Source organism: Falco cherrug, chromosome 4 (assembly GCF_023634085.1).
Source record: "Falco cherrug isolate bFalChe1 chromosome 4, bFalChe1.pri, whole genome shotgun sequence".
Lineage (NCBI taxonomy): Eukaryota > Metazoa > Chordata > Aves > Falconiformes > Falconidae > Falco > Falco cherrug.
Window position 1 is genome coordinate 25,211,316 of NC_073700.1, and position 25,975 is coordinate 25,237,290.

The 25,975-nt window shown below is 50.6% G+C and overlaps 1 protein-coding gene across 1 annotated transcript in view; it reads right to left on the reverse strand.

Moving 5' to 3' along the window:
- Window positions 1-2,212: 2,212 nt before the first annotated feature.
- Window positions 2,213-25,975, reverse strand: part of HS3ST4 (heparan sulfate-glucosamine 3-sulfotransferase 4) — a 66,886-nt gene continuing 43,123 nt past the window's right edge. The window contains exon 2 of the mRNA XM_055710318.1: window positions 2,213-6,400. Coding sequence (XP_055566293.1) covers window positions 5,764-6,400 — 637 coding nt within the window. The 3' untranslated portion in view covers window positions 2,213-5,763. The remainder of the gene's footprint in view (window positions 6,401-25,975) is intronic.

Genomic DNA, 25,975 nt, shown 5'->3' on the forward strand with positions numbered 1-25,975 from the left:
AAACCAAAAAAACCCTGAGCAAAAGGCATCACAAAAGATGAGGAGGTGAGAGCATCGGTTTGTTTTGATGTTTCTGCCTGGAACAACTGGGATGTCACAGCCTGTTGGCCCAGGGTGCAAAAGCCACCGCACTGCAGCACGGGGTGGGGGGGCACAGGCACCCAGCACCACACCAAGGAGGCAGTGGCAGAGGGCAAGGTGCTGGAAAAAGGACTTTATTCATGCTGACAAATCCGTAACAGGTCATTGCAGGTGTGCAACCTGGCCAGCTAAACAATCTCCATGGTGCTTTCCTTCCAGGCTCTGGTGTCAGAGAAAACATTTAGTTCCAGTACGTGAAAGCTGACGGCTGGAGCTCTTCCCTGATGCTCTGGTTTCCTGTATTTGCTGATGTAGGTGCAGAAAGCTCAGTCCTGCTACACACAGGAGGGGGAAAAGCAGTAAGCAACAGGGTCTTCTATCACCACCTATTATGTCATCCTTATTCAAAGACCTCTGTTTGAAACCTGGCATCGGCATATACGGAACATGCTGCATCTTTGCTGGTACCTCTTCAATCTGGTTTGCAAGACATCCAGGAGGATGTGACCTTGGAAGGCAAGCAGAATATGGAACCTGCATAATAAGCATCAGTGGCAGCCTGTTGGGTACAGGGCAGTTAATAAATAATGAGGATGTCAAAGATAACAGCAGGAAAGTGGGAGCAGGTAACAGCTTTGCAGCCAGATTTCTGACAGCCGCCTGGCAACGTTCAATTAAGAGGTGTGTGCCACCATCCAGCCCAGCGTGGAGCGTGGCTGCTGCCAGGGCCAGGCTGTGGTGATGCCGGCACCAGGGCAGCCTGCAGCACTGCGTTTGCAGCATGTACTCCCAAAGGCCTCTGCTGGGAGAAGGCAAACGCTTTGCAGAGCCACACAGGTCTTCTGGGGAGCAGATCTCTGGAGGCAACGAAAGGCACCTGGCTGCAGCTGCCAGGAGGAGCGATGCTCGCTGGCCCAACAGGGTGGGTGTGCAAAGGGCACGGAGCCCCGCATGGTGCAGGGGAAGGTGATGTTGCAAGAGACAGCCGGATCCGCTACATGTGGGACTCACTTTCTCGGGGCTTGCAAACCAGGAGCACGTTGACTCTGGTCCTGTGCCAAGCGGCAGGCGCTGCTGGGGCAGCTCCTCGGGATTATGGTCGCTGCTCACACAGGTGTTTGTTTCAAGGGTTGAATTAAATCACACCACAATTCAAATATTAGGAATCTGATGACATTTGAGGTGTAATTGATCTTCTGATGACTTTTTAAGCATCTGGTAAGAGGGGACTGCTTTCCAAACAGCAAAATCTACACCAAAATGATCTTGATTTGAATAATAAGTATTCCATCCTTGTTTGGTAAATATACCCAGTGTTAATGGTGCTTAATGGTGCCTGTAATTGGTGTCTAAAGTTATTTAAAGGTAAATTTACTAGAAAATAATTAGCAATTTTATAGTTCGCTACTTCCTAATTTTGTTGATAAAAGTTTTTCAGTGGTTTTTATCAGATGACACAATAGGGCCATGCTGTGAAATAGCTTTTTTTCAAACTAGAGGGAAACTGTGCACACAAAATAAGATAAAAAAATTTTCCCCCTAATTTCTTTGCCTGGCAGCCAACCCTCCCTCTCCTTTTATTATCCACTGATTTATCCTTAATCAGCAGAAAGTGAAACTTCCCAGGCATTGCTCAGTGATTTGTTCTTTGTGACCTTGGGAGGTGAATCCCAAGCTTCAAGGCTAGTGAGGAAAGCTGTCCCCCACTGCAGGGACAATTCTGCTGTCCCCAGCTGAGGCAGCCCTGGGTCTGGGGGCCAGTGGCTGGTCCCTGCCTGCAGAGGAAAGCGAGGGCTGTCCTCTTTGTGGGTCTCTGACCTGGTCCCATGGAAGGCATCTCTGGGGACACTGCCCAGCAGGCTGCAGACTCCCCCATGCCTGGGACCCTGCAGGCAGGGTGCTGGCCCGGGCGGTCCTGGTCCCAGTCCTGGTCCCGGCTGCAACACATGCCTTTCCCCAGCCCTTTTGACGCTGGTGGGCTGCATCCTGCAGGGTCAGGTGGGAGCAGCTGCTCGGGCTGGATGGGCTGGTGGCAGGTCATGGCCAGCGCACATCATGGGAGTCTTGCTTGTGGGGTGTTGGTGCTGCTGGGGGGACAGGAGAAATAGAGCAGAGAAATGCAGCTGCTACAACGTTTTATTGTTTAGTGCTGTGGGTTCAAGTGTTCAGTTCAGGATTTTCATATTGTTCAGGTACAGAGTGACACCGACAGACAGAGACGCGTTTGGGAGGAGTTGACAGCACAGCAGTTTGGTTTCAGAAAAGACAAACTCTCCATTTCCAGCCTCTGAACCATAAAGTACCAATTTTTCCAGAACAATGAATCACCCAGTCTGTGTATAAAATTAAATATAATTTATGCTTTGCTAATTGAAATCAAATACAAAATTCAATTTCCTGTGTATTCTAATGCTGACATTTGAATATTTTTTAAAAAAAAGTGTTATTAACCTGACTCTCATTTGGCAGGCCACTCTCTGGCCAGATAGAAAATAATTCCCCTGTCAAGGCCCTGCGTTAACATGGCACATTCGGGGTGCATTTCAGAAAAACAGAAAACCGAATGCCTGCCCCAAGACCCCCATGCTGCCCCCCCATAGGTCCCTCTCCCTACCAGTGCCACAAAGGGGCCGGTGGCACTCTGGCACCTGGGGGTGGGGTGTCCCCCGTGTGTGGGGTGGTTGGTGTCCACAGGGGTGGAGGAGCAGGGTGTACCCTCCCACCAGGTGCTCAACAGTTCCTCTCAAGCTGGAAATCGTAGCCGATATAAAAAATAAACCTCTAAATATATGGCAGAAAGAAGGGGAACAAGAGCCACGGGCAGACAGGTGAGGCACGGGCAGGATCATCACCTCCCATGGACCATGCTGCTGCTGTAAACCATCAGGTAGTCCCTCCTGGGGGGCCGGAGCCCCAGTCCAGCACCTGGTTCCAGCTGTGGGATGGAGCTCCAGATGTGATCGTGCTTTGTCCCAGGGCAGGATGGATGTTCCTGCCTGGCCTGGCCACATGCTGTGGCTTCCCTAGCAGGGTGCTTCATTGGGTTGTAACTCTCAGACAAACACGCGTTTTCAGATCCCCTGTCACTCCAGTGAGGGGCATGATGACAGAGGTGACCGTGGCTTGATGGCAGTGGGGGACCAGGGGCTGTTCCCAGAAGCCAGCACAAGCTGCTCAGGGAGACATGGGGCAGCGCTCAGACCAGAGCAGACCGCAGCTGGGGTGTGTGGGGAGACCTGCTGGGTGGGGATGGGCGGTCCTAGGGGCCCTTTCAAGCTCAAAGAGGCCTTGCTAGGAGAAAAAGGCTGCTCCCAGTTAAGCTGTGGATGGGGGCTGAGAGAGTCCAAGCCCTGGCCACAGAGGTGATGCACAGTGCCACGCCGATGGCCATAACACCAGCAGTCACGGGCAGCCACCAACCTGCCACGCGCCAGCCATGCCATGAGCTGGAACACCGTCGCCCTGGAGCCAAGCCCCTCTGGCAGCAGCCAGGGCAGTCAGTCCCACCATCTCCACTAGCAGGCTCCGTTCCACACCGTCATGGCCAGCCTGCCGCTGTGTCTGGGCTGCAGCATGCTGGGAACGGGCAGAAATTTCTGGATATCCCTCTGGTGAGGAGCCTGGACACTGATCCTCAATGAGCCTCTCATCCTCCAACTGAATGTATCAAGCAGCTTGCACCAAATTGTGTTAACAACAGTTTTCACTTAGGAGATGATCTGACATTTTAATAATGTGTGAAACACTGTAAAATTATTCCTATTACATACTTCCAACTTTCATGTAGTAATTTGGGAACTTGTGGGTCTGTGAAAAACTGTGTTTTGTCAGGAGCTGTTTTTAAACCTAATCAAGCTAGTAGGAACTGGCATGACATTAGCAGGGACCTTGCGGTGCCCCTCCAGCATGGCCCACGGTGTAAATTTTCCAAATCACTTCAGCTCTTTTTTCAGCCAGTCCAAGGCACCAGCACCACTTCATGGCGTAACGAACCACACGACAGGCCATGAAACCCAGCGTAGCTTCAGCTTGTTACCCAACCTAACAGTGATTTCATTTGGTTAGCTGGATCAGCAGGGATTTCTTGCCACCTTAATCAAAACTGAGTCTTGGTGCTCCCACAGCTATCTCACGCTGCATTGCTGATGCTTTCCATCAGCCAGGGACTCGCTGCCCGAAAGAGAATGGGGGGCTCGCGCACAGCTACGCTCCACCCAGGAGGCATCCTTACCACTCAGTAAACAAAGTAAGTGGCCAGCAATATTTGAGTGCCCTTAGAAATCACCTGTGTGAAGGGAACATCTCAGCAACAGTAGCTCTGCATTTTTCCTTTTGTTCCCTCTCTTCTTTTTCTCTCAGTAATGGAGATGGAAACGGTGCAGCTGTGTCAATGCGCTGCTGGCCTGCTCTCCACTGGACCCAGCATGCAGCTCTCGTCACATTGCTGGAGGATCCAGTTGTGATATGGGCTTGTTCTACAGTTTCTACCAGGATTTGCAAATTTGGTTGACTTGGTCATTTCCACTAGAAAGCACACATTTTTTGTGTAGAGCAGTGCTCACCCTGGGAATTAATTACATTTTTGTAATTCTGAAGTAAAGATGAAGTCTGCTTTCCTGTTTTGCAAACCCGGCTGTCAACAGCAAGCAGCAGAGATCTCGTTTTCAAGGTGCAAATGAAGGGCAGTGCCAGGGGCCCCGCTGGTCAGCCCTGCCCAGACCCTATGCTGAGGCTGACCCCCACGCCTCTGTCCTGCAGTTCCCACCAGGAATGCCTGGCTCCAGACCACAGAGCCAGGCACAGCACCGTGCTGCCAGGAGGTGCTGCCTGGGCACACGTCTCTCCGCACCATGCCTCAGCAGCCTGGCTGGGTGCTGAGACCCTGGCTCACTCCAAGCAGGTGCCTGGGAATGGTCTTCGCTACGGCTTCCAGGAGGAGGGGGGCAGTCCTGGGGAGGCCCCAGTTCTGATCCCACTGAGCACCCCAGCAAAGGAGGAACACTCTCTTCCAACAGTGTAGATAGATACACCCACTAGTCAGAGGAGAATCGGGCCCAGGTGTTTTGTGGCACTTGGTAAATACTAGTTTTAGTGCAACAAGTAATTGAAACATCTGGTGCAAATGAGATTTCTGTACATAGTTCCTTTGCAGCGTAACTGGCTTTATTCCTTTCACACAGAAATACCGGTGTGCCTGTGGATGCACGTGTCCTGAATTTACCAGATCTGATGCTGCTGTTTGGGCAAAACTAAAAGCCAGGTCAGGAGAAATCAAATCTATGGGTTTGTCCCAGTGCTGCTGGGTTTTGTGAGCACCCTGCTGCTCAGCTAGCCATAGCAGAAGATGCTGGTCCTGCCTGCCTGGCTGTGAGGGGGACACCAGCAGCAACATGTCGACTTGAAGCATCCCATCGCTCCAAGGAGCCCCACTCCCTCCACCTCCTCCTCCTCCCACCTGCCCACTGATCCCTCAGCATCACGGTGGGAAGAGCCCGAGTGCAACCCACAGTGACGTGCCACTAAGGTTTCAGAGGTGGAAACATGGGACAGCTCTGGCTGCAACCCTGAGAGTGCAAGAGTCTTGCACTCACAAGGCTGAGCCTCTTACCCCGAGTGAGTTTTGGGTCTCTAATGATGATTCACTTCTCAAAAGAAAAGAGCTTTTTTCCTGATTTCATGGTTCTACTTATCACTTTCTTCCTGCTCCCACTGGAAATCTTGCCCCGTCATTTGGTAAAACATGACATTGAAAGGTTTGTAAAACTTCCGCAGTCTGTGAATGACGTCTGGGTCTATTTTGGGGTGAGTTCGACCCTTGGATTTTCCCAAGCACCGGGGAGCACTGCTGTCCTCTGGCTTCTTTAGACAGGGGAACCCCTTGGTTTTATTAAAATAAAAATGTTTCTCTGTCACAATCCTCTTGAGGCCTAAGAAGTCCTGGACCTTGGCCATTTCCCCAGCCGGGTCAGTGATGAGCCTCTCGCCACTGACAAAAAGGATTTGGGAGAGGGGAAAGTACTGCAGCCAGTTCTCCAAGTGCAGGGCGTAGATGCCGATGCGGATCGCGCTCCAGGAGGCGTCAATCAGCCCCAGGGTCCGGTTCTTGAAGGCCAGCACCTCAAAGGTGGGGATCTCTGGCTTCTTGGAGAGTGTCTGTGTGTAGTCCGAGATGGCCCGGGTGACTGGGTTCCTCACCACCACGATCAGCTTCGTGTCCTTGGCCATGGAGTGAATGCGCCTGGGGGCCTCGTTGGTGACGAAGTAGCTGGGGGTCTTCTCCATTGTGATCTGGCCGTCCAGTGTCTTGGGCATCACATTCCTGTGCAGAAGCAGAGGAGGGGAGGTTAGCAAGAGGCCAGGCACGGGCGGGCACCTCGGTGTCCCTGCTGCCCCATGCAGGTGTTGGCGGGATGTGCGGGAGGAGGGATGCTGCCACACCTGCAGGCCCCAGGGACCAAAGTACTTCTGGCTTTGCTCCTTCTTGGACCCTGGACATGATGGGCACCTAAAGTGTTAAATCAGCCTTGGTAACACATTATACAGTCAATTCGCCATAGGCATATGTAGACAAAAGTTAATTGACAATAAACCTGTACAATACCTGCCTGTTCAGCAAGCCATCTGCTTCCATTTGCTCAATTAAGCCTATTCACTTCAGAGCCTTGTACCAGAGTGGTGCAGTTAGGATTACACAAGACCTTTTTGTTATGATGACATGCTTTTAAATGTCTCAGCTAATAAAACTTAATATAGAATAAGATCCCTTGCTTCTAGTACAATAATTAAATTTATTTACTATCTTGTGTGTGAGAAAGAATGACTTTTCTTTTATCTCTAATTCACATGCTCTGTCAATAATTAATTGCTGCTGGGTTTTGAGCTTCCTGTGCGAGCACTTTTATTAGCCAAAAGGAATTTGCCTACTGGATAAATTAGCATGTAGCAAGACTTTCCTGGATAGCATATTACCATATTGTAAAATGAAACTGCAGTGAGATAGCATTTATATCTAAGAAAATGAAGAGGTAAATGCTTGTCCCAGCTGCCCCCAGTTAAAGATTATCATAGCAAGACGGAAGGTAGTAAATGCTGTCCTCTGCAAGAGCTTTACAGCCTCTGTCACGCCTCCTCAGCCGCCGGGCGCTGGAGAGGTGGCAGGGTCATATCACGAGCCAGGCACCTACCCACCTCCCGCTCCTGCACACACCATGGCCATGGGCAGCTCCAGCCCTGCCGCCATGCCCCCGGCCCCGCAGGGCTCCACTCTGGCACCTGCTGTGTCACCTGCAATGGAGACGCTCCAGTGGGAAACCGGCTGGGTCCCGAAAGCGCTGAGACACCCCACGGCAGTGACCCATGCAGGCACTGACCGCGCAGCGCCGGGGGAGCACCACAGCCTGGCCGCCCTTCCCATCGCCCGCTGCACGGACCGCACGAGGTGACACAACGCAGGAGGCCATGGGGCCATGACACCCGTGGGTACTGCCACATCTGCCCGAGTGCTCCCATGCAAGGCTTCCTGTCTGCCTGTGCAAAGTTTTACAGGCACAGCATTGGCTGCGGCTTCAGTGTATTTTAACAATTTCTTTATCTTAAGCTTTTCAAATGCTCCTGCATAGACACACTCAAATGAAGCATAGTTTGTTTAACTTGTTGCTGGCTCATTTGCCCCAAAGGCACGATGCCTGCCTGGGAGGCAGGAGGAGCGGTGTCAGCTCCCAGGAAGCACTTGTAGCACTGGCCAGGCCTCCTGCTGCAGACATGGAGGATGGCGGCGATGCTCAAGGTCTTGCAGGATTAGCCCTTCATATTGCAACTATTTCCAGTACAAACATATGGTGAAGGAACAATGTGAATAGGCTGGAAATGGTTCTGTAAGAGCACCTTGGGCACCAGTGACCACAGCGATGCTGACGTCAAACTGCCAAGCCCCAGGAAACAGCTATATTAGCAATTACGCGGCTGAAGTCTGCAAGCAGAGGTGGCTGTCGGGAGAGGACCAGCTAGGTTTGCTTGTCAGTGATGCCTCGTACTTGTGACTACTTAAATGCATCAGTTTGCTTTAAACCTCCCTGTAAAGTGTGTATTTAGTGTTGGTGTACTCCATCCACCTGGGCTGGTTTTATGAAGGTGCTGCTGGAGGAGGTGCTGGGTGTCCTGTTGAGGCAAGAGCAACGGTGGGTTTGGTGCTACTGCAGAGCTGCTCGTGCCTTCAGCATTTTTGTTGCAGAGGCTGGTGGGGTCCTGTGGCTCCCATCTGCAGGCAGCATCTTTCCTGTTGAACAACCTCTAGCTGTGTCCTGGCAATGGGGGTTTGTAGGGGAGCAGGCCTGCAGGACTTACCTGTTTCAGGGCCAGCACGTCAGTGGCCAGGCCCTGCCAAGGAGCTCGTCCCTCCAGCATCCTGCCCTGCCAGAGCTGCTTTCCCCACATGGCAGGGCATCTGCAGTCCTGTCTTCTGCCCAGAGCACTTCAATGCTTTGCCCCTGCATTGCATCAGCCATTTGAGTAGCAGCAATATGCAAGAGCAAGCATTAGTCTGAACCATGCGTCTTAAGGTATTTTTCCTTTAAGAAAAACCTCAACAAATTAAAAGGGGTGCAAGCACTTGGGAACTGCAGATGCTGCAGAATTACAGAGTGACTTTCATGGGGAGGTATCCAGCACCAGGATTTAACAGCCCTGTGGGAAGGAAGCATCTCTTATGACTATCCACATCACAACAAGGCCCACAGAGTGATCAGGGATTGAGTGCTCAGGTGCCCTGTACAAATAGGGTGCTCTTTGGCTGAGCATGAGGTTGTGTAAGGGAACGGTGTGAGAAAGTGTACAGAAAATGAGGCCACAAGGTTGAGCACATGGGCAGGCAGCATTTGCCCCGAGGGGAACAGGAGCACAAGTCCTCCCTGCTGCTCTCTGAACACGTCAGGAGAGCATTGCTGACAGCCAGAGTGGGGCTTCCCCTCCCCAGTGCTGCACAGCACCAATGCTCAAGCTTCCCACCCCAGCTGGGGGCAGTGGCCAGCTGGGCACAGGCACCACTGGCTGCAGGGAGCAGTGGCTGATGACTGACCCTGCAAGGGCATCCCACCAAACCCCCGGAGCTGCTCTGGGGGTCACCTGACATCTCAATCTCTCTGCATGGTACTTATCAGTGTTTGTATTCCCATGGAAATTGCATTCACTCAACAGCACGTCTCCGTCTCCGAGAGCAACTGGCCAAAGACAACCCTCAATTTCATGACATGACCCACTGCAGAAACCTCCCTGCTGCAGAGTTGCACCCTCTGACCTTGGCGGGTACTGCCTTTGCATGCGCAGGGGGCTTGCAGGGCACCAGTCCTTTCTGTGTTGCCCACAAAATACAAGCATGGCTGTGTAAAATTTCTTTTTTTTTTTTTTTAGTATTGCTTAACAAACTTGGAACTGAAATGCTAGAATTTCTGCACAGAAATTAGGTCTCGGTCTTAACGTGACAGAGTGGTGAAAGCAAGGAAGAAAGCTGCAGGGCTGAATGGGAGGGGGGCTGCATCATCCGTCATCCACCCAGATGCCAGAAGGCAGTGGCACCCTTGGCTGCGCTGCCTGAGGTTTAGCCATTGCAGGCATCTGCGTGTTGCAGCCTGCTCCTCCAGCGAGCACAACTCAGGTGTGGTACTACATCGATCTTGCCAGGGTCCAGGCTCCAGCCCTGGGGGAAGCATCTGGCACTGGAAACCACTTTGGCAGTGGCTGGAGGTAGTTTCCAGCCCTGCTGGGATGAGCACTGCACATAGCCTGAGCCACAGTCCCTGCCCCAAAGAGCTTCCAGAAGAGTGGGAGCCTGTGAGGGAGCAGCAGCCAAGGTGCTGGAGCCTTGGGGCTGTGCGATTGGCATTGGAGAACTCGTGGAGGAGTGAGGCAGAGAACTGAGACCAGGGAATAAAAGCGCTTCCAATCCAGTGACTTTGCCCAGGGCGCTCCCAGAACAGGTTTCTATTGAACCATTAATTACCAAAATCAATGTGTTACTCTTCTGTTCCTTGCTTCACAAAATAGTTATTTTATCATCAGTTATAGCTAGTAATTTGTATGCATTTCCTTTTTAACAGATTCTATCTCAAGGTAGTTGCAGACCATGTTTCACCCCGCTGCTTGCTGTCCTGTGATAACACCCAGAGCACCTCCATGGTACCAGAGGTGCCAGCCCCCAGGGACAGAGGTGCTGCAATTTTCAGTTTTCACCAGTCAGTAATGCAAGCCCCTGAGGAAGGACCAAGAATTTCTTAACCAGGTATGGGATTACTCTGCCCATGTTCCTTTCCTCCCGACTCCTATCACCGAACATTTAATGAAGTCCTGAAGCAGAAACTTTTATACTGCTTACCAATCTCTGCAGTTAGTGGCAACACTAGAAATGGTTAACATGCACAGAGGTATCCAGTCCCTCCTATGTCTTGCTAAATTCTCTGCTCAAAGACATCAAGCAGCAACAGGGTCCATGGACTCATTCCTCAGTGCTCGGGCAGTGTTTCTCCTTTGTGCCAGCCCTTTATTCACTGCTGTCCTGCTCCGTGAGGATGGGAGAACGGAGCTTCCCACCTTCTCCCTTTATCCCAGTCTTCCTTTTGCACCATGGTAAAATTTGGTAGGGCTGGACCAGCTCCAGTGCTCCCTTTGCCAGGTCTCCACAGGACTACTGAAGGTCTCAGTTCATGGCGAGTTCTCCAGAAGCATCCCTTCCAGGCCAGGGGCATGTTTGATCCTGAGCTGATAACAAGGGTGAAGTCCTGGGGAGGCTGACCTGGGGCTGTCCTTGCTTCTCCTGCTGCTGGGAGCTTGGATCAGTGCTTTGAGACAAGAGGGTCAAATGGGACCAACTGGATTGCAGCGAACCTGTGGCACTATGGGGAATGGGATCAGGGAGCTCTGATTTCTGAGTGAAGAGGGCAGCAGCTGAGACAGTGGCAGCCTGGAAAACAGGAGAAGGAACAGTGTGTAGAAGTCCTACCTTGCAAATGGTGCTGGACTGCCCAGCAAGCACTGAACACTGTTACCCCATGGTGTTCAGTTACCCTGACACCCACACAGCAGCACAGCACACTTGTTTGTGCTGTCTTAGACAGGATAAGCTGTTTTCCTCTGCAATTGTCTGAGCAGAAGGAGAGACCAGCACAGGCAGAACTGGCTGGTGTATGCTCCTGTGAGTCAGACACCCTGGCAGCATGCAGCAGGCTGTCAAATGTCAAAACATGGCCATTATGAGATGCTAAAGCTCTGCTGGACGATGAGCAACGGGCTCTTAGACAATAGGGCTCAAGGGGACCATTGCCATGGCCATCTCTGACCCTCTGCATGGCATATGCAGACCTGCCCTGGCCCACCCTGGAGCAGCCGGAGCACGACCTCCACCAGCACATCTGCTCTGCAGACAAGGGCCAGGGGTTGCAGAGGGGCCAGGCAGCCCCAGGTTGCTCTGGGCCAGGGCGTTAGTTAACACCACTCCCTGCTACTTAGCACCTAGGCTGCAGTGTGAATTGGTCTAGTCACAGCCACTAGCTTATTGGTTTTCTGTAATACATCCTTGTGTCTGATCTCTCTCCCGGCTGACAAGATGCTGTTCTGCAAATAAGTGCCTGTGGACTCTCAAGCTAAAAAGCTCAGAGCAAACGGGGGCTGGCTGGACCCCTGCCCCTTGTGCTGATGCTCTGGCTGTGCAGTCAGACCGGAGGGTGTTTACTGACAGGATTTGCACTGCATTTGCTCTTGCTCCCCCCGACCAGCCTCTCCCCAGCACGGCGCGTTGTCCGCAGCCCCTGGGACGTTTGGGCAGGTACCCAGGGACCCGGAGCTCGCCCCTGGGACGTTTGGGCAGGTACCCAGGGACCCGGAGCTCGCACAAGCCTTCATTTGTTCTGTATTATGTATGGACTGTGTCTGTGATTTGTGGGTTTTTAGACCGCAGTGCTCTGAAAGAGATGAAAGTGAATCAGAATTCAGAGGAAGTTCTGCTGCTTTTCTTCACCCACGCTGCTGCTCCTGCCCATCCAGCTGCTGGCAGGCAGGGGCTGGGTGACTGCCAGGAGTGGGGTTCCCTCTCCTTCCAGGCACTGCCATGCCACAGCAATAGCCCCTCCATGGACAGTTTTGTAAACAAGGACTTTGGTCCCCTCTGCTGTAGGGTCAGGGCAAGACAATTGTCTTGCCTTTTATATTATACTTACTTAGGTTTTACTTTAAATTATGGTTTCAATAAGCTGTTGCAAAAAAAACCCCTCAAGCCTCTAAGCCTTCTCTCTGTGGTGGGGACACTTCAGACAATACGCTGCAAGCAAGTTGTAATGCTGATGTTCAAATGTAAACCAAACACACCAGGAGTTTATAAAAGAAGCATGAACAAACTATTAATTACAATGGCCCCTTCCGATGATGTTATCATGATACACAGGAGCCCAGAAATTGCAGAGCTAATAATCTGAAAGTGTTGCCACATTTAAGGACTGTGTTAAACTCCACGCACAATAAAGACAAATGGATAGATAGGTTGGCACTGAGGAGAGACAGCAGGGAAGTAGCGATCAAGGGAAAGAGGAGGAAAAGCAGATTCAGCTTCTGCTGTACAGTTTTAAGGGTAACACTGGGAGCTGCGGTGTGTCCTCAAGACACCCCTGGCCCTGCAGAGCACCAGAACTACTGCAGCTCTGGGATGCACAAGCAGAAATGATTTTTCCTAGACTCTGCCTTGTTTCAGAGTTACTGTCTAGGTGCTGCCTTTCCTGGGCAGGCACACGGATTACCCTGCTGATCTCCCAGCGTGCACAGGCAGCTATGAGGGAGGCTTGAGCCTGTCAGCCCCAAGAGCCAGCACGTCCTGCATGCATCCTGCTGCATGCAATAACTGTTGCCAAGCACGCAGCAGAGAGCAATACCAGCACCATTGGCTCCTGTTGCTGAGAATAACAAGGGTGTTAAACCTGGAGCAGCCGAGCCTCTGGCACGGCAGGCGTACTCCTCAGAGTGGTTAACCTTCACAGAGCTGCTGCCATGTGCTCTGCCCTAATTGCGCCTGTGCCGGCAGAATGCTAACCAGCTCTGCGTGCTTGGGCAGGACACATCGCTCCAGATCGCTCCTCTCCGGTGGCTGCTGCAGAGCAGTTTGCAGTGCTGGGCTGGGGCTTTGCTCCCAGAGGGGACTGCATAGCCTCTTGGACATGCTTTGGCTTTTCTTGCAGTATCTCTTTCCCTTTTGATGCCAGGCTGACTGATGAAGAGGCACTGCCATGCTGCTGACCATGCCTGATGCGCCTCTGCAGAGCAGCCCAGGAGGTGAAGCGCTGGAATGGACACATCTACTCATGGCTCTGCCACTGGTCTCTACTCACCTCCTGCCCCTTCCCTGTCTTCATTGCTACCCACCTGAAAAAAAGGGGCAATGACAACAAGCTGCTGGAAGGAGCTCCACCGCCACCTGGCATTAATGACTCCTTCACTCAGTTAAGGAGATGGGCGTCATTTCTTCATGCTCTTTGGTAGCAGCATCTCTGCGCTGTGCAATGTCAAAATGAAACTTTTATTGCCATTCCTGGGCTTCGATCCAGGAATTACCTGGTCCTTCAAGCAGATGATCAAATATGTATTATTGGCTGCTTGCTTGGGCTTTTGATATGTCTCTCCTTTCCTATTCATTCCCCAGTTCTGTGACCTGGAGGCTAACGAGGGCCAGGCTGCTCTGCATGCCCCCCGGCACCCCCACTGCTCATGCGGCTCCCTTTGTGGGATGGGGGACTCGCTGCCATCCGTTCTTCAAGTTTTTTTGCTCCGTGCATAAAAAGGGCCCCCAGCTGCCGTGCAGCAATGGGCAGGACATCTGGCTCCTGGTCTTCTCTGGTTTGTGGCAAAGGCTGACTCTAAGCCCTCATTGGGAAAATGTGCTGTAGTAATTGTTCTTAACTGCTGGCTTCAGACAAGCTCTTTATTTTCAAAGGATACATTTTATAAATTTGTGAATTTGCATGTTGCCAAAATCCCCTTGTGGTTTATTTAAATCCAGATTATCTTGTTTATTCCTTCAGTCACAGCTGTCATTTATCTCTGTGTAGGCAGCTTGTTCACAATGTTGCAGGTTTCCTGCAATCCCACTCAAAAGAAGTCTTTGTTAACTGTATTTTCATGTTCTCAGCAAGAGAAAAAAGTTCACAGCAACTCCCAGGGCTTGGAGAACCACAGAGAAGGACATGGATTTGCACGATTGCTATTCAAGAGGCAATGGCCAGGTGCTGCAACAGTGTCACCTGCCCGTGGAGCTCATCTCTGCTGCTCCTCAGGGCGGAGCAAACATCTGCTTTTGTCTTCAAAAGACAAACATGAAGTCATTTTCCTTTTTATTATTAACACATTCCGGTATAATTGCTTGAGCTGTCAACTGTGACCTGCCAGTAATACAGCAGGCGTGGGACTTTCAAGGGGAGAACGGCATTGCAACTGAAGACTGCAATACGCATTAAAAGCAGAACCTATTTGCTGTAAGCCCCCAAGTCAAATCTCTTGTTGAATTTGTTCAAACATAAATTTACAGCTGAATTTACATAGGTTTAATGTTTTATAATCTTTTTGGTCTGTGAATCTATATTCAGGACTGAGTGCATTAGCTTAGAAATATTGTGCTTAACGCTGAAAATAATTTTAATCTGTCCAAAGTCCAATCCTTTGCACATCACTAAACCTCAGAATCCAATCCTTTCTAATAAGAGACACAAAACTTGCATCCGTCGCTGCCTAATAGATTCATACTACTCTAATTCAAATGGCTTGCACATGTCTGTTAAACATGAAACGCAAATTGTAAAGCACTTCCAGAAAAGCGGGTGCCAGTTCAGACTGGGGCTAAAGCAAAGCAAACCTCCCCCAGGAGACCCACTGAAGGAATTCAATGGTTTGGAAGCTGGTGGCTGTGGGAGGAGGAGGTGAACCACCCTTCTCTGTGACTTGAGCTCTGCTCTTACAGGACTTAATACCCAAAATTAAGGGCTGCCTGGGGCCGCTGGTTTCCCTCTCCAAGACAAGCAGCTTTCCCTTGTCCCAAAGTTTGTAAATCCATTTGGTATCCATACAAAACACTCTCAAGAGTGGCAGTTTGAGACTGCAAGGACACTTCCTTGCTCCATGCCAGCTACATCCCTGCTGAGCTTCTCCCCAGTGCCTCCCAGGCCGTGCAGGACTAGGGAGCCCAGGACACTACAGCCAGAGCCAGGGGCAGCCCCAGCTCCTGCTGCAGCCAGGGCAGTAAGGAGCAGCTGGGACTTGGGAGCATCTCACTGTCAGCCATGCCCCTGCTGCTGCCGTGCTGCCTGCTCCCCTCTCCGGGGCCGCCTGGAGCCGTGCCTCCAGCAGCAGTGCCAGGATGGAGACTGGTCCTGTGTTGCCATACCAACGCAGGTGCTAACACCGTGTTGACTAACTGCGAGCTGATCCGATCAGAGAATGGAAGCATTGAGTTGCTACGGTAACCGAAATGCCAAATTGGAAATTGTGTCGATAGCAAAGTTATCCAAGAGGAGGCAAGCGTGCATAGCGGGGTGCCAGCCTGCGCCTAGCCAGGGGCTGCTCAGCAAGTGCCTGCCCAGGCCACCCAGAGCTCCTGCTTGTGGGTTGATGAAACAGCTCAGGACACTGTGGAGCTCTTGGCTGCATCCCAGGTGCCAGCCTTGGGACCTCCCTTTCATGGGACACTGCTTCCCTGCTCCCTCCTTCCATCTCCTGCTCCTCAGTCTTCACTTCCCTGGCAGATGTGGCCAGAACGTCTGTGCCTCTCATTGCAACAAACCCCAAAGGACAGGGCTGTCCTCTAGCGATGGCCCCGGCAGCCCGGGCTTGCAGGGCATCGCTGGTGCTGGCTGGGCACATGCCTGGAGGAAGGATGCCGCCTGCGAGCATCATTCGAGCTGCTCTCCCAGACGCTGAGGAAAATGCCTTTGGAGTACAGTCTATTTCTAATGTGATTTTTCATCATCTCGCCCACTCTAGAGTCCAACAATTGCAACGAGAGGGATTCTGTGTCTCCACAAAATACAAAATCTTTAACGGCTCATTGGCATGTGCTTAAGTTGGCCTGGATAAGAAGTTACTCCTGAGAGCCCACTATTGATTCTGTCAGGGATTCAGAGGTTTTATAGGCATCGCTCAGGATCTCTTTAGTACTTGTACCTTCTTAATGGCTCTCATCGCCGATAGAACTGAAAACATCCCCCCTGCACACTGGGAAGCAGCTGAAACTGTGCCAGAAGACAGTGCTGCGCTGCTGCTGTGGGAGTGTGGCTGCCTTCGATGGCCAAGCCTCCCAGGCAGCCCTGGGGAGAGAACCCTTCTGTGGTTCCTCTGGTGCATCATAGGAGGTGGAGGAGCTACCAGGGCTGGGGAAAGAGGTGGATGAACTTCACTCAGGAAGGCTCCTCTCCTCCTACCACTATGCAACAAAATCAGTGGGCAGCTGGCTGAGTAGCAGACAAAAATATAAATATGCTCTGATTTCACTGGGACCATCTGGCACATGCATGATAGGCGGGTAAGAATGCTATAATCATGGAGCAGAGAACTAAGCTGATCCATTAAAGTCTTTTAGCAGAAGCAACTATGGAACCTGTATTAATCCAGCAATGCTCTGTGAACAGACATCACAAGGTTAGATCCATTCAGTTGCAATTAAAAATAACCCTCACTGTTCAGGCTGGCTTGGATAGCTATTACAGCATTGTGTTCCCCAAAGACTCTCATGTATATAGATTGTTGATGCTTGCACAATGCAATCTGAAATTATGATCTTAATGCTAAATCTTGCTTTCTTCTGTTCTTTCCTCAAGTGGATCTCCTCTGGGATATGGCTGTTGCCTTGTGCCGAAATCCCTCGCCTATCTGACTGCACAGCTCACACACAAATTGGACAGTCTCCAGTTAGACAGCGCTGCTATGATTTCACTGCCTTCCTAATGGGGGGTGCCCTTAACCACCGCCTTCCACATCCACAGCGTGGTGCATGCACAGGGGTGTTGCTAACTCCTCAGCTGCCTGGCCTGGCCCAGCAGCTTGCCCAGAAACAGCCGCTGGAGCCCTGCAAGCCCCAGCACAGCTGGAAGTGCTCAGCACATCATGCACTGGCTCAGGTGCCTTTGACACCACTTGGCTTCAACTGTGCAAAGCAATCTCACTGCTGTGGATGGAGATGTGTGTTCAGTGTGACATCATTTTACCAGTGATAAAATTGGCCTGATGTCTCCAATTTTAGTGTAAGATTTATTGCTGGTCAGCGCTCAGCCATGAAACAAGTTGTGAAAAAGGCTGGAAATGCGTATTTCTAACCCCACTGCAGTCAGAATTGTTTTGACTAAGCCTCACTACCATTCTCTACAGAAGCACTGCAATCCTATTCACTGGGAAGATCTCAGTGTCGTCTAGCAGATTTAATTACAGTATTAATCACAGTTATAGCAAAGCAGCACTAGTCTGGGTGCCCTGCCTCTCGCACACGTGCTGGAACAGGGACTCGCTGACAAAGGCAGTGATGAGCCCTGCTTCCTTTGACTGAGGATGTTCAAGTCAAGGTGGTCTGTTCCAAGGCCAGGTTTCCCTTCAACATAGGGTCCCTTGAGTGCTAGCTCATTCATTTTCCACTGTCACAGGAGGAAGGGAGGGGACCTGGATGTCCATGACTTGGTATAAATCCAAGGGCTGGGAAAGCAAGCAGCCCACCCAAGAAGAAGCACTCGCCCGCTGAGGACTGTGTAATCATGTTGAGCTCCACACTGGAGGGAGGCTTGGTCTTGCAGACAATTTGGGGAGCAAATAGCAGCTATTTAATGAGCAAATAAATAACAAACTGGCTCTGAAACACTTGGGGTGTCTCAATACCCATGACTCAGTCATAGGCAGCTTACTCTGCAAAGTGGGTCCTGCAGAGAATGGAGGTGCTCCTGTTTCTCCCCACAACTGTTTCCCCACCTGCCCAGAAGATGCATCAAGCTGAGGGTGTCACTGCACCATCACCCCTGGGGATGCACCTGTGAATGCTTGGTGTGGGGCTGGCTGCAGACAGCAGCAGAGCAGGAGGGGAGCCGGGTGCAGTGCCCTCCCTACACCTCCTTGGGAAGTACCAATACAGCTGTAGTGGGATGAAAATATGCCAGGGGCGAAAAAAACCCTGACACAAGTGATAAAGTCTTGCTGTTGGTCTCTGAGATCAGCCAAACCTGCCATGCACTGCAGAGCTATCGCTAGCCGGATTGGCCTGGAAAGCCACTTGCAGCCACAACTCCCCCAGCTCAGGCAGGAGCAGCCCCTGATGGTGGTCGGTACCCGGGGCTGCACAGGGGCATGGGGCTCCCTCCACCTCCCCCTTTCACGCCTATGCTTGCAGGACAGAAATCCACTCCGAAACACCAGATCCATTGCACGTTGTTTGTAGTAGGCTGTTGCAAACCTTTCCTTCCCACTTGCTTGGGAAGACCTATTCCCAAGGTGGGAGCTGGCCTCAGTGCCGCAGCAGGACAAGCCCCAGCGCAGCTGGCTGCATCCTCCTGCCCTGAACGCGGCAGGCAGGCATCTGCACGGGACTGCACAGGCACCTGTGTTTCCATCCAGCTTTGCCTTGCTGATTGCTAAGTATTATCTGTGGAAGTTTCAGGACTGTTAATAATACATGCTATTGATATTGCAGGCTACGGTTCCTGGAAAAGCTGTTTTGATATGGAAAAGATACAGCTGAGGAGAGAGTGCTGCAAACACAGTCCAGTTCACTTTAAATACTGATTTGACTCAACTGGACAGTTCAAACCATCCTGTTTCTCAAAGACGGGCCCTTCCTGAGAAGGAAGGCCATGAAAATAGAGTATTAAAATGTAGTAGTATGGAAACATATATTGTGCGGAGTCCTTTTTAATCTTCTGGAATATTTACTTCTGCTAGGAAAAAATGCCTGACAATAATGGCTGCCTAAGTGAAAGCACTGCTGCTGTATCATGCTAAAAGCTTTTCAGGGAAAAACAGTAAATAAATTCCACTCTTCAGATGTATCTGGATGTTATCCTAACACAGTGCCAGAGTAATAGGCAAGCCATCAACAGCTAAAAGGCTGGGAATTGTTATGGAGGGACAACAGAGGAGCGATATCTGCAGAATAGGTTGAATAACATAAGTAATTGCACACATCCTGCTGCTGAGCTCTTGCACCTCCAGCAGCCAGGGAAAGGAGAAGGACTCTCACCCCATCGGCACAGAAAGGTTTGACACAAAACTGCCAGGAAAGGCTGCCATAGGAACTCCGGGCAGGCCAGGCGCAGGCAGCCAGGAGCACAGTCCTCCTGCGGCTTCAAACCTCTGCTGTTACACGTTTGATTTCTAGCTGTAGATGAGACGGGTCCATGCAGGCCCAGTGGTGCCACAGGCAGAGCAGCTGAATGCAGGAGCAGCTGGGGAGGTGACAGGCTCTTGGGGGACAGCAGATGCTGGAGTTAGCAAAGCCAGTCCCAAATCCCTCCACATAGACATTGTGTGCCCAGATCTTCCCGACTGCATTAATCTCTCAGCTGTCCAAAACACAATATCCCACTTATTAATCTACAGCAGGGCAGTGGTTCCATCCAGCCCCTAGAGCCCAGCACATGGCCTGGGCAGAGCCCTGTTGCCCTCCTTCACCATTACGGGGCAGCAACAAACACCACTGCCCCGGCCCCCTTGACTACCTCTTCCCTGCAGCTCCCGACCTTCCCTGCTCAGCACCACAGGCAAGCTGGCTGCATCACTTCCAAAGTCCCCAGAGCACCCTCAAAGCACCAAGAGGTGACATTGTGCCAACTCAGTCCCAGCACGAGACAAGCCCCATGGTGGCCAAGGCACCCCCAAAGTGACTGCCAAGGACTGCGCAGACCTGAGACTCCTCCGTTCCCACCCAGGAGCTGCTCTCCTGCCCCAGGAGGGAGCGATGCCAGGCTGTTGCTGAGGGCACAGCTATTTATTATTTGCTTCTGTCGATTATTTTGGGGTTTAAGTTCATTTATTATGTATGCAAAAATGGTAATACACTGGCATCTGAATGTCTTTTAGGCATACAATATCCTTATTATTCAAAGTGTTTTTTCCTCCATAATTGAATGGTTTACCTTATTATTACTTTATGTTAATGACCCAGCATTTCCATTTTTCTATAGGATGCTTAATTGTAAGCAAAGTGCAATCAGAATCAGAGATGCCATCTGTAATTGACAGCATCATAATAACAGTCAGCATCACAGGAACAAAGTACCAAAATCAATGGCAGTGGAGAGAAAGCTGCCTCTGAAAATACCCAGGAAGCTGTTCAGGGCTGGGACAGAGCCCCATCCACACAGGATCCTCTCTCCAAGCAGTGACAGTTTGGGCATTAACACAGATAGAGTGCTATTTATATCAGTTTGTACATTTAATCAGTTTTTTTGCAGTTTTCAGCGAGATGTGAACTATATCCCTGTCCAAGGCATTTGGTTCAAATCAGCTGAGACAGAGAATAATCAAGATTTATGATTCTCATTCTGACGCGGATCACACAGTCAGTGCAATCGGTACAGCAGAGCTTCCTCCTCTCTGAGCCCCAGTGACATCCCTTCACTCTCCCTCGCAGAAGTGATTTAACGTCCATCTCAGGAGCTGTCAAAATGCTGCTGCAGCTCCAGATAACCGCGACTCCGGGCTTTCCCCACTGGTCCCCCACTGCACGTAGCCGCACACTCCCTCCCGGGCAGCGACACTGGAGGGGCACCACGACCGCGCTAGGGGTTGTTCAGCAGAAATAAATGAAATAGCACTTTGCAAAATAAAAGGGATTTCATCTTTTTCTGCCTCTCGGTACAGCTTAGAGCAGCCGGGAGAAGGAGTAGCCTGTGGCATGTCTGACCTTCCTTGTACAGAGCATCCTTTGCTGAGGGAACTACATCACAGGTTCTGCACAAGCCACTGGTGTCTAAGTTACACCTGCCCCACTACAAGGGGAAGGGGGCTTGTAACAGAGCAAGCACTGGGTCTGCAGCAGGGAAGGACCCTGGGAATGGCTCAGGAGGCAATTCTAGCAGCAGAAAGGGTTGTCAGCAGTTCCAGCAGACAGCTCTGTTTCCAGGGGCTCAGCACTGGTCCAGAGAGCCAGAGCTGTGCTGTCCAACACCTCAGCTGGGAAGCAAATGTTTGGGTAAAAATTAAATGATCCAAAAGCAACTCTATTAAAAAAGAGCCAGGTGATGGGAACATAGCAGCAATGAGGCTGTTTCCAAGCTGCTTTGAAAGCAGTCATGCCATGTGCTGCAGGCTGGACAGGGTGTGCTGCCGCTGGCATTGGCTCTTGGGATGCTCCAGTGGGCTCTTCCCCAGACATCTGCTCCTGTCAGCACAAGACAGACACTAGCCCAGGCCAGGCAGCTCAGTGACAACTGCTGAAAAGGCTGCTGGCACATCATTTGCTTTTGCACGTGAGAGAGACCCTGCAGGCTACATCCACACCACCCAGCAGACCTAGGCAGGACCACTCTATGGACAGCACAGCACAAGCCATCTCAGCCAAAAAGCCCCATCTCCTGTGTCTGGTTCATGAAAACAGAGTGCTGCAACCCTGGCAATGAAGGCTTGGCAGGGATGGTGGATTCATCCGATAAATGGTGTGACGGGAGCTCTGTCTTGATTGTAGTAGGCGGTGAGCTGGGAAGGGGAACACGAGCTCGTCTTCCCTTTCGCGCACCCTCAAAATAAAGGCAGACAAATATGCCAGCCACAAAAGCAAAATAAATGCTGTTTACTTGCAATACTGAAGTCTCCAGGTAGTGACTTTGTCAGTACAGGTCCCTGCTAATGTTTTGTTACCCTGAAGAGGGTTGGTTTAGCCATCTTTTCCCCACACAGATACACACTATGTGCAGCAGAGCTTAGATTTAGCCAGGACTCTGTTAAATTCACACATGCAGTATAACATTCAAGTAAGCGAGAAAACAGACTGATGCCATTCCAGTCAATACAGTAAACAATTGCTGGTTTGGATAAACAAAATTACTAGTGCTGAAGAGCCCTGGGCAGCACTGCACACTCTGATTAGTGTAAATGCTAAACACAAACCAATTAACACTCTCTAAGTCTGCTTATCTCATGTCACTTAGTGCTAAAATAAAGCCTAACACTAAATACACATATTGATTTAGCCATTAAATCTAGCATCACTCAAAATAGCTCATTATATTACTGAGAAACAAATAAAGTCATCTTAATTTTCAGAACCTACTGTATTATGAACAATGACTGAATTGCTCCATCCATCACCAAAGAGTTACTACTGATACCAAAAGCAGACTGATACTACTCAGCCTAAAAATTAAACCTAGTAGGACCACAGGCAGAGGTGGCATGAGGGCATCCCTGTGTTACCTCAGGTAGCTTCGCTGTGGAAACACTCAGCACACTGGCCTGGCACTTGCCAACAGCTTACAGAGCCAGGATACAAACATCACCATTGCTAAGAGTACGATCGCTTTGCTGGTACCAGACACAAGTCATAGGCATCAATTAGCTCCTCTAAAGAAGGGGACAAGACTTACCACACAGTCCTGGCAAGCACTACCGACTGCTGGTACCCTCTCCCAGAGCACAGCCTGCACTGACAAAATACCAATCTTAGTCCTTGAAGAACCAAAGCTACTTTTGGTTTGATTTGGGTTTTATATGCCTGTTAATTTAGAAACTATCAGAAGCTGGTGATGGGAAGAGCCTGGCTGGAGGTATCCCGCCCTAACAAGCACTGGGACAAGGCAGGGATGGGACATGTGGATGTTAGCAGGCAGTATGTGATGTTTACATTCCTAATTACAAGAGCTAATTCTTCGGTTTGGCCAGGTGTCCCTTCTGCAGACAAGGTTAATGGGATGTGAGAGGCCACAGCTGCCACAGCACCAAGTGAGGAGGACAGGCAAGGGACAGCAGTATTAATCAGCCAGGAGCAATGCAAAAATGGTTATCTCAAGCTGTTTGGAGGCACGGATTAAAAATAAATCTCCCTGAGTTTAATATTCTGCCAGTCAGCTCCTTTTTGTAGGTGGAATCTATTAAAAAATTATCTTTCTGCTAAAATGCTAAAGTATTTTTGACATTTAACAGCTTGCTTCAAGCAAAAAAGTGCAATAAATACATGGGAGAGCTAATTGGCTCCAGTACACCCAACATCCAGTCCATCATGAATAAGCAATGCAGTGCCAGCTTACTGATGGCTTCAGCAGACCCTGAACGCCTCCTCCTGAGCAAAGGCGCATCTGCTCCAGTCTCTCCAGTACACCCAGGGTAACTGGGAAGTTCCCACCGTGGTCCAGCAGCGAAAGAAAATCAGCTGCAAACTGCATGTTTAGACCTGGGGGTACCAGGGGGTGTTGCAGTTTGGTCTTACTGAAGGCTATACTTTGAGGTACTTAGTTTGCAGCAAGAAACAGAAGGAGCTGCTTGGCAATGTAGTCTTCTCAATAAAAATTAATGCTTTAACAAGAAGCCAAATAGCTACAGCTAATGTACTTCTGAATGAGGTCTAAATTTTATTCATAAGCATCAGTGTCAAGACTAAAATAACAGTTTTATGGACACTATGAGCATAAACAGCTCCGCTGATTCAAAACCAGAAACTGCACTTCTGAATGAATCAACTCATTCATTTGGAACAAAAGCATCATTTTAAATACATGCTTCAAATAAAAGAGAAAGCCAGAGACAATGTTCTTCTTGTGAGCCTGCTTCCAAGAAATGTGCTGCAAAGGAAAGGGGAGACGAGCTCCTGGCGAGGGGATGGTGACCGGGGATATGCTGGGGAAAAGGAGCAGAGAACACTCAGAAGCTGCCTGGGACATGGCTGGAGGTGGGGTGGGATGGCGTTCCCGTCTCCTGAATCATCTACGTGTGGAAAAGAATCCCAGATAGTAAAGTGCTATGGTGCTGTGGAAAACTCTGCTGAGCTCCAGCATTTAGGACATGCTGGCTCTGGTTCTTGTTGAAACAGCCTCCATTCATATGGGATGGGTTGCACCGTGTTTAGACATTTCTCTAGACTGCTGAGTACCAGGTATTGGGAAATCAGAAGGAACTGAAAGAAAAATAAGTATCAGGGCTGTGGACATCACTCATGCACAGAGCCTCTGAATGTCCTTCCACATGGATATGTGTGGATGCAAAAGCATCTGCATGGATGGCTGTATCCATGCAGCCATCATATGGGATGCAGCAATGTGTGATATGGCAGCAGCTACACTAAATTTGTGTCTCTGAAAAAATAATACAAATTAAAATAATACAAAGGAGATTCCTGTTTCTAGCATGTGTTTCCAACTGTTGCTGGTCCCAGGTCTTTATGCTCTACCTCTCCCCATATGCTGTTTTCCCCACCCTCTCCCTGCTGCCCCAGAGGCAGGGAAGCTTGGGCACGTTCCACAGTTTCGGACCCTTAGTGCTGACTTACCTGTCATTTCCAGATGTGCTTTAAGTGGTGGCCTGGGGAGTGCTCTGTAGTACATTGCACTAAGGACTCTCCAGAAGCTTAGTCTGGATCTTGATATGAATATTGATAATGCACAGATATCCATTGCTAGACCAACAAAGCTGTTACAAATGCAAGCTAAAAACAGTGACAAAACTGGAAAATGTGGAGAGTTGTACAGCTAACAATTAACTGATAAAAGATTTTTAGAAAAAAAAATCTTTTAGAAAAAAATAGTGCCATAGGGCACAGCTGAAGCTGAGGCAACAGAGGAGCCGTGCCTTGGAGATGGTGACCAGAGTGGTTTGGCTGGGCAAGGGATACTGGGGAGGCACAGTGACACAGGGGATGGGGCTCACTGGGAAGCTGAAGCCCTAAGTCCGCGCTGCTCACCCCCTTGCAGTGCCTCTAAGGAGCGTCTTTGCAGATGTCCAGAGCTCCTCCCGGCCACCTTCATCAAACCCCACCAGAGACCCCGGCAGGCTCCTGACGATGCCTTTGCAGAAGATGCTGAGGGCACCTGCCCTCCCCTGGCACACAATGTGGCATGCGTGCGTGGGCTGTAGCGTGATTGTGGCAGCCAGAAAGACTCCAGAGCACTGTCAAAACTCAGCTGAAAAACACATTGTGTATTCAGTGACAAGTTTGTTAAGTTGTTTGTCTGCTAATGAAACCATAACAGGCTCTGGACAGTTTGTTTATTTTACAAGGCCAATTAGGGGCCGTGCAAAGCTCCCAGCACCCCCCTGCTCCCACACGCTTTCTGCAAGTGGAAACGGGACCAAGCACTTTCAGTTGAGACTGAAACACCCCGAGCGAAGCAATCCCCATTCAGCCCTGAGCAGCCAGAGCTCCTAGCCAGGATGAGGCCAAGCTGAACCCTCCCACACCGGGCAGCCCCTGGTTCCCTGACGCTCCCCATTAGCTCCAGGCACCGCAGGGCAGCTCTCCCTGCACCAGGGCTGGGAGCACAGGCAGCCCGGCTCTTGCCACTGCCGTGTTTCCCGTAACTGGAGCAATATATCTGTGGCCACAAATGAAAGATCAATATTTATTTAACATACACACTACCCTTTAGAGGCCCTTAATTGTAAATTAATCATCATTAACTGACAGTAATTGAACATGCTGAAAGCTATGATCACAGCTTTGCCCTGCAGCGGGAGCCCCTGGCAGCAGAGGGGAGTGGGACGGAGGTGGGAGGCAGGAGCAGGATCCGGCACGAAGCACTGCCAGCCCTGCACACCCGCCTGCCCGGGCAGCAGGGCTGCTCAGGGGATGCTGTTGCTTGGGTAGCCTCAGCTTTGCTCAGCTCATAGCAATCCTGCGCCGGAGGGACAGAGCTCTGTGGCTGGCGGACACTCACCAGGCTGTGCCAAAACAAGAGGAGCAGGTGCCTCCGGTCCT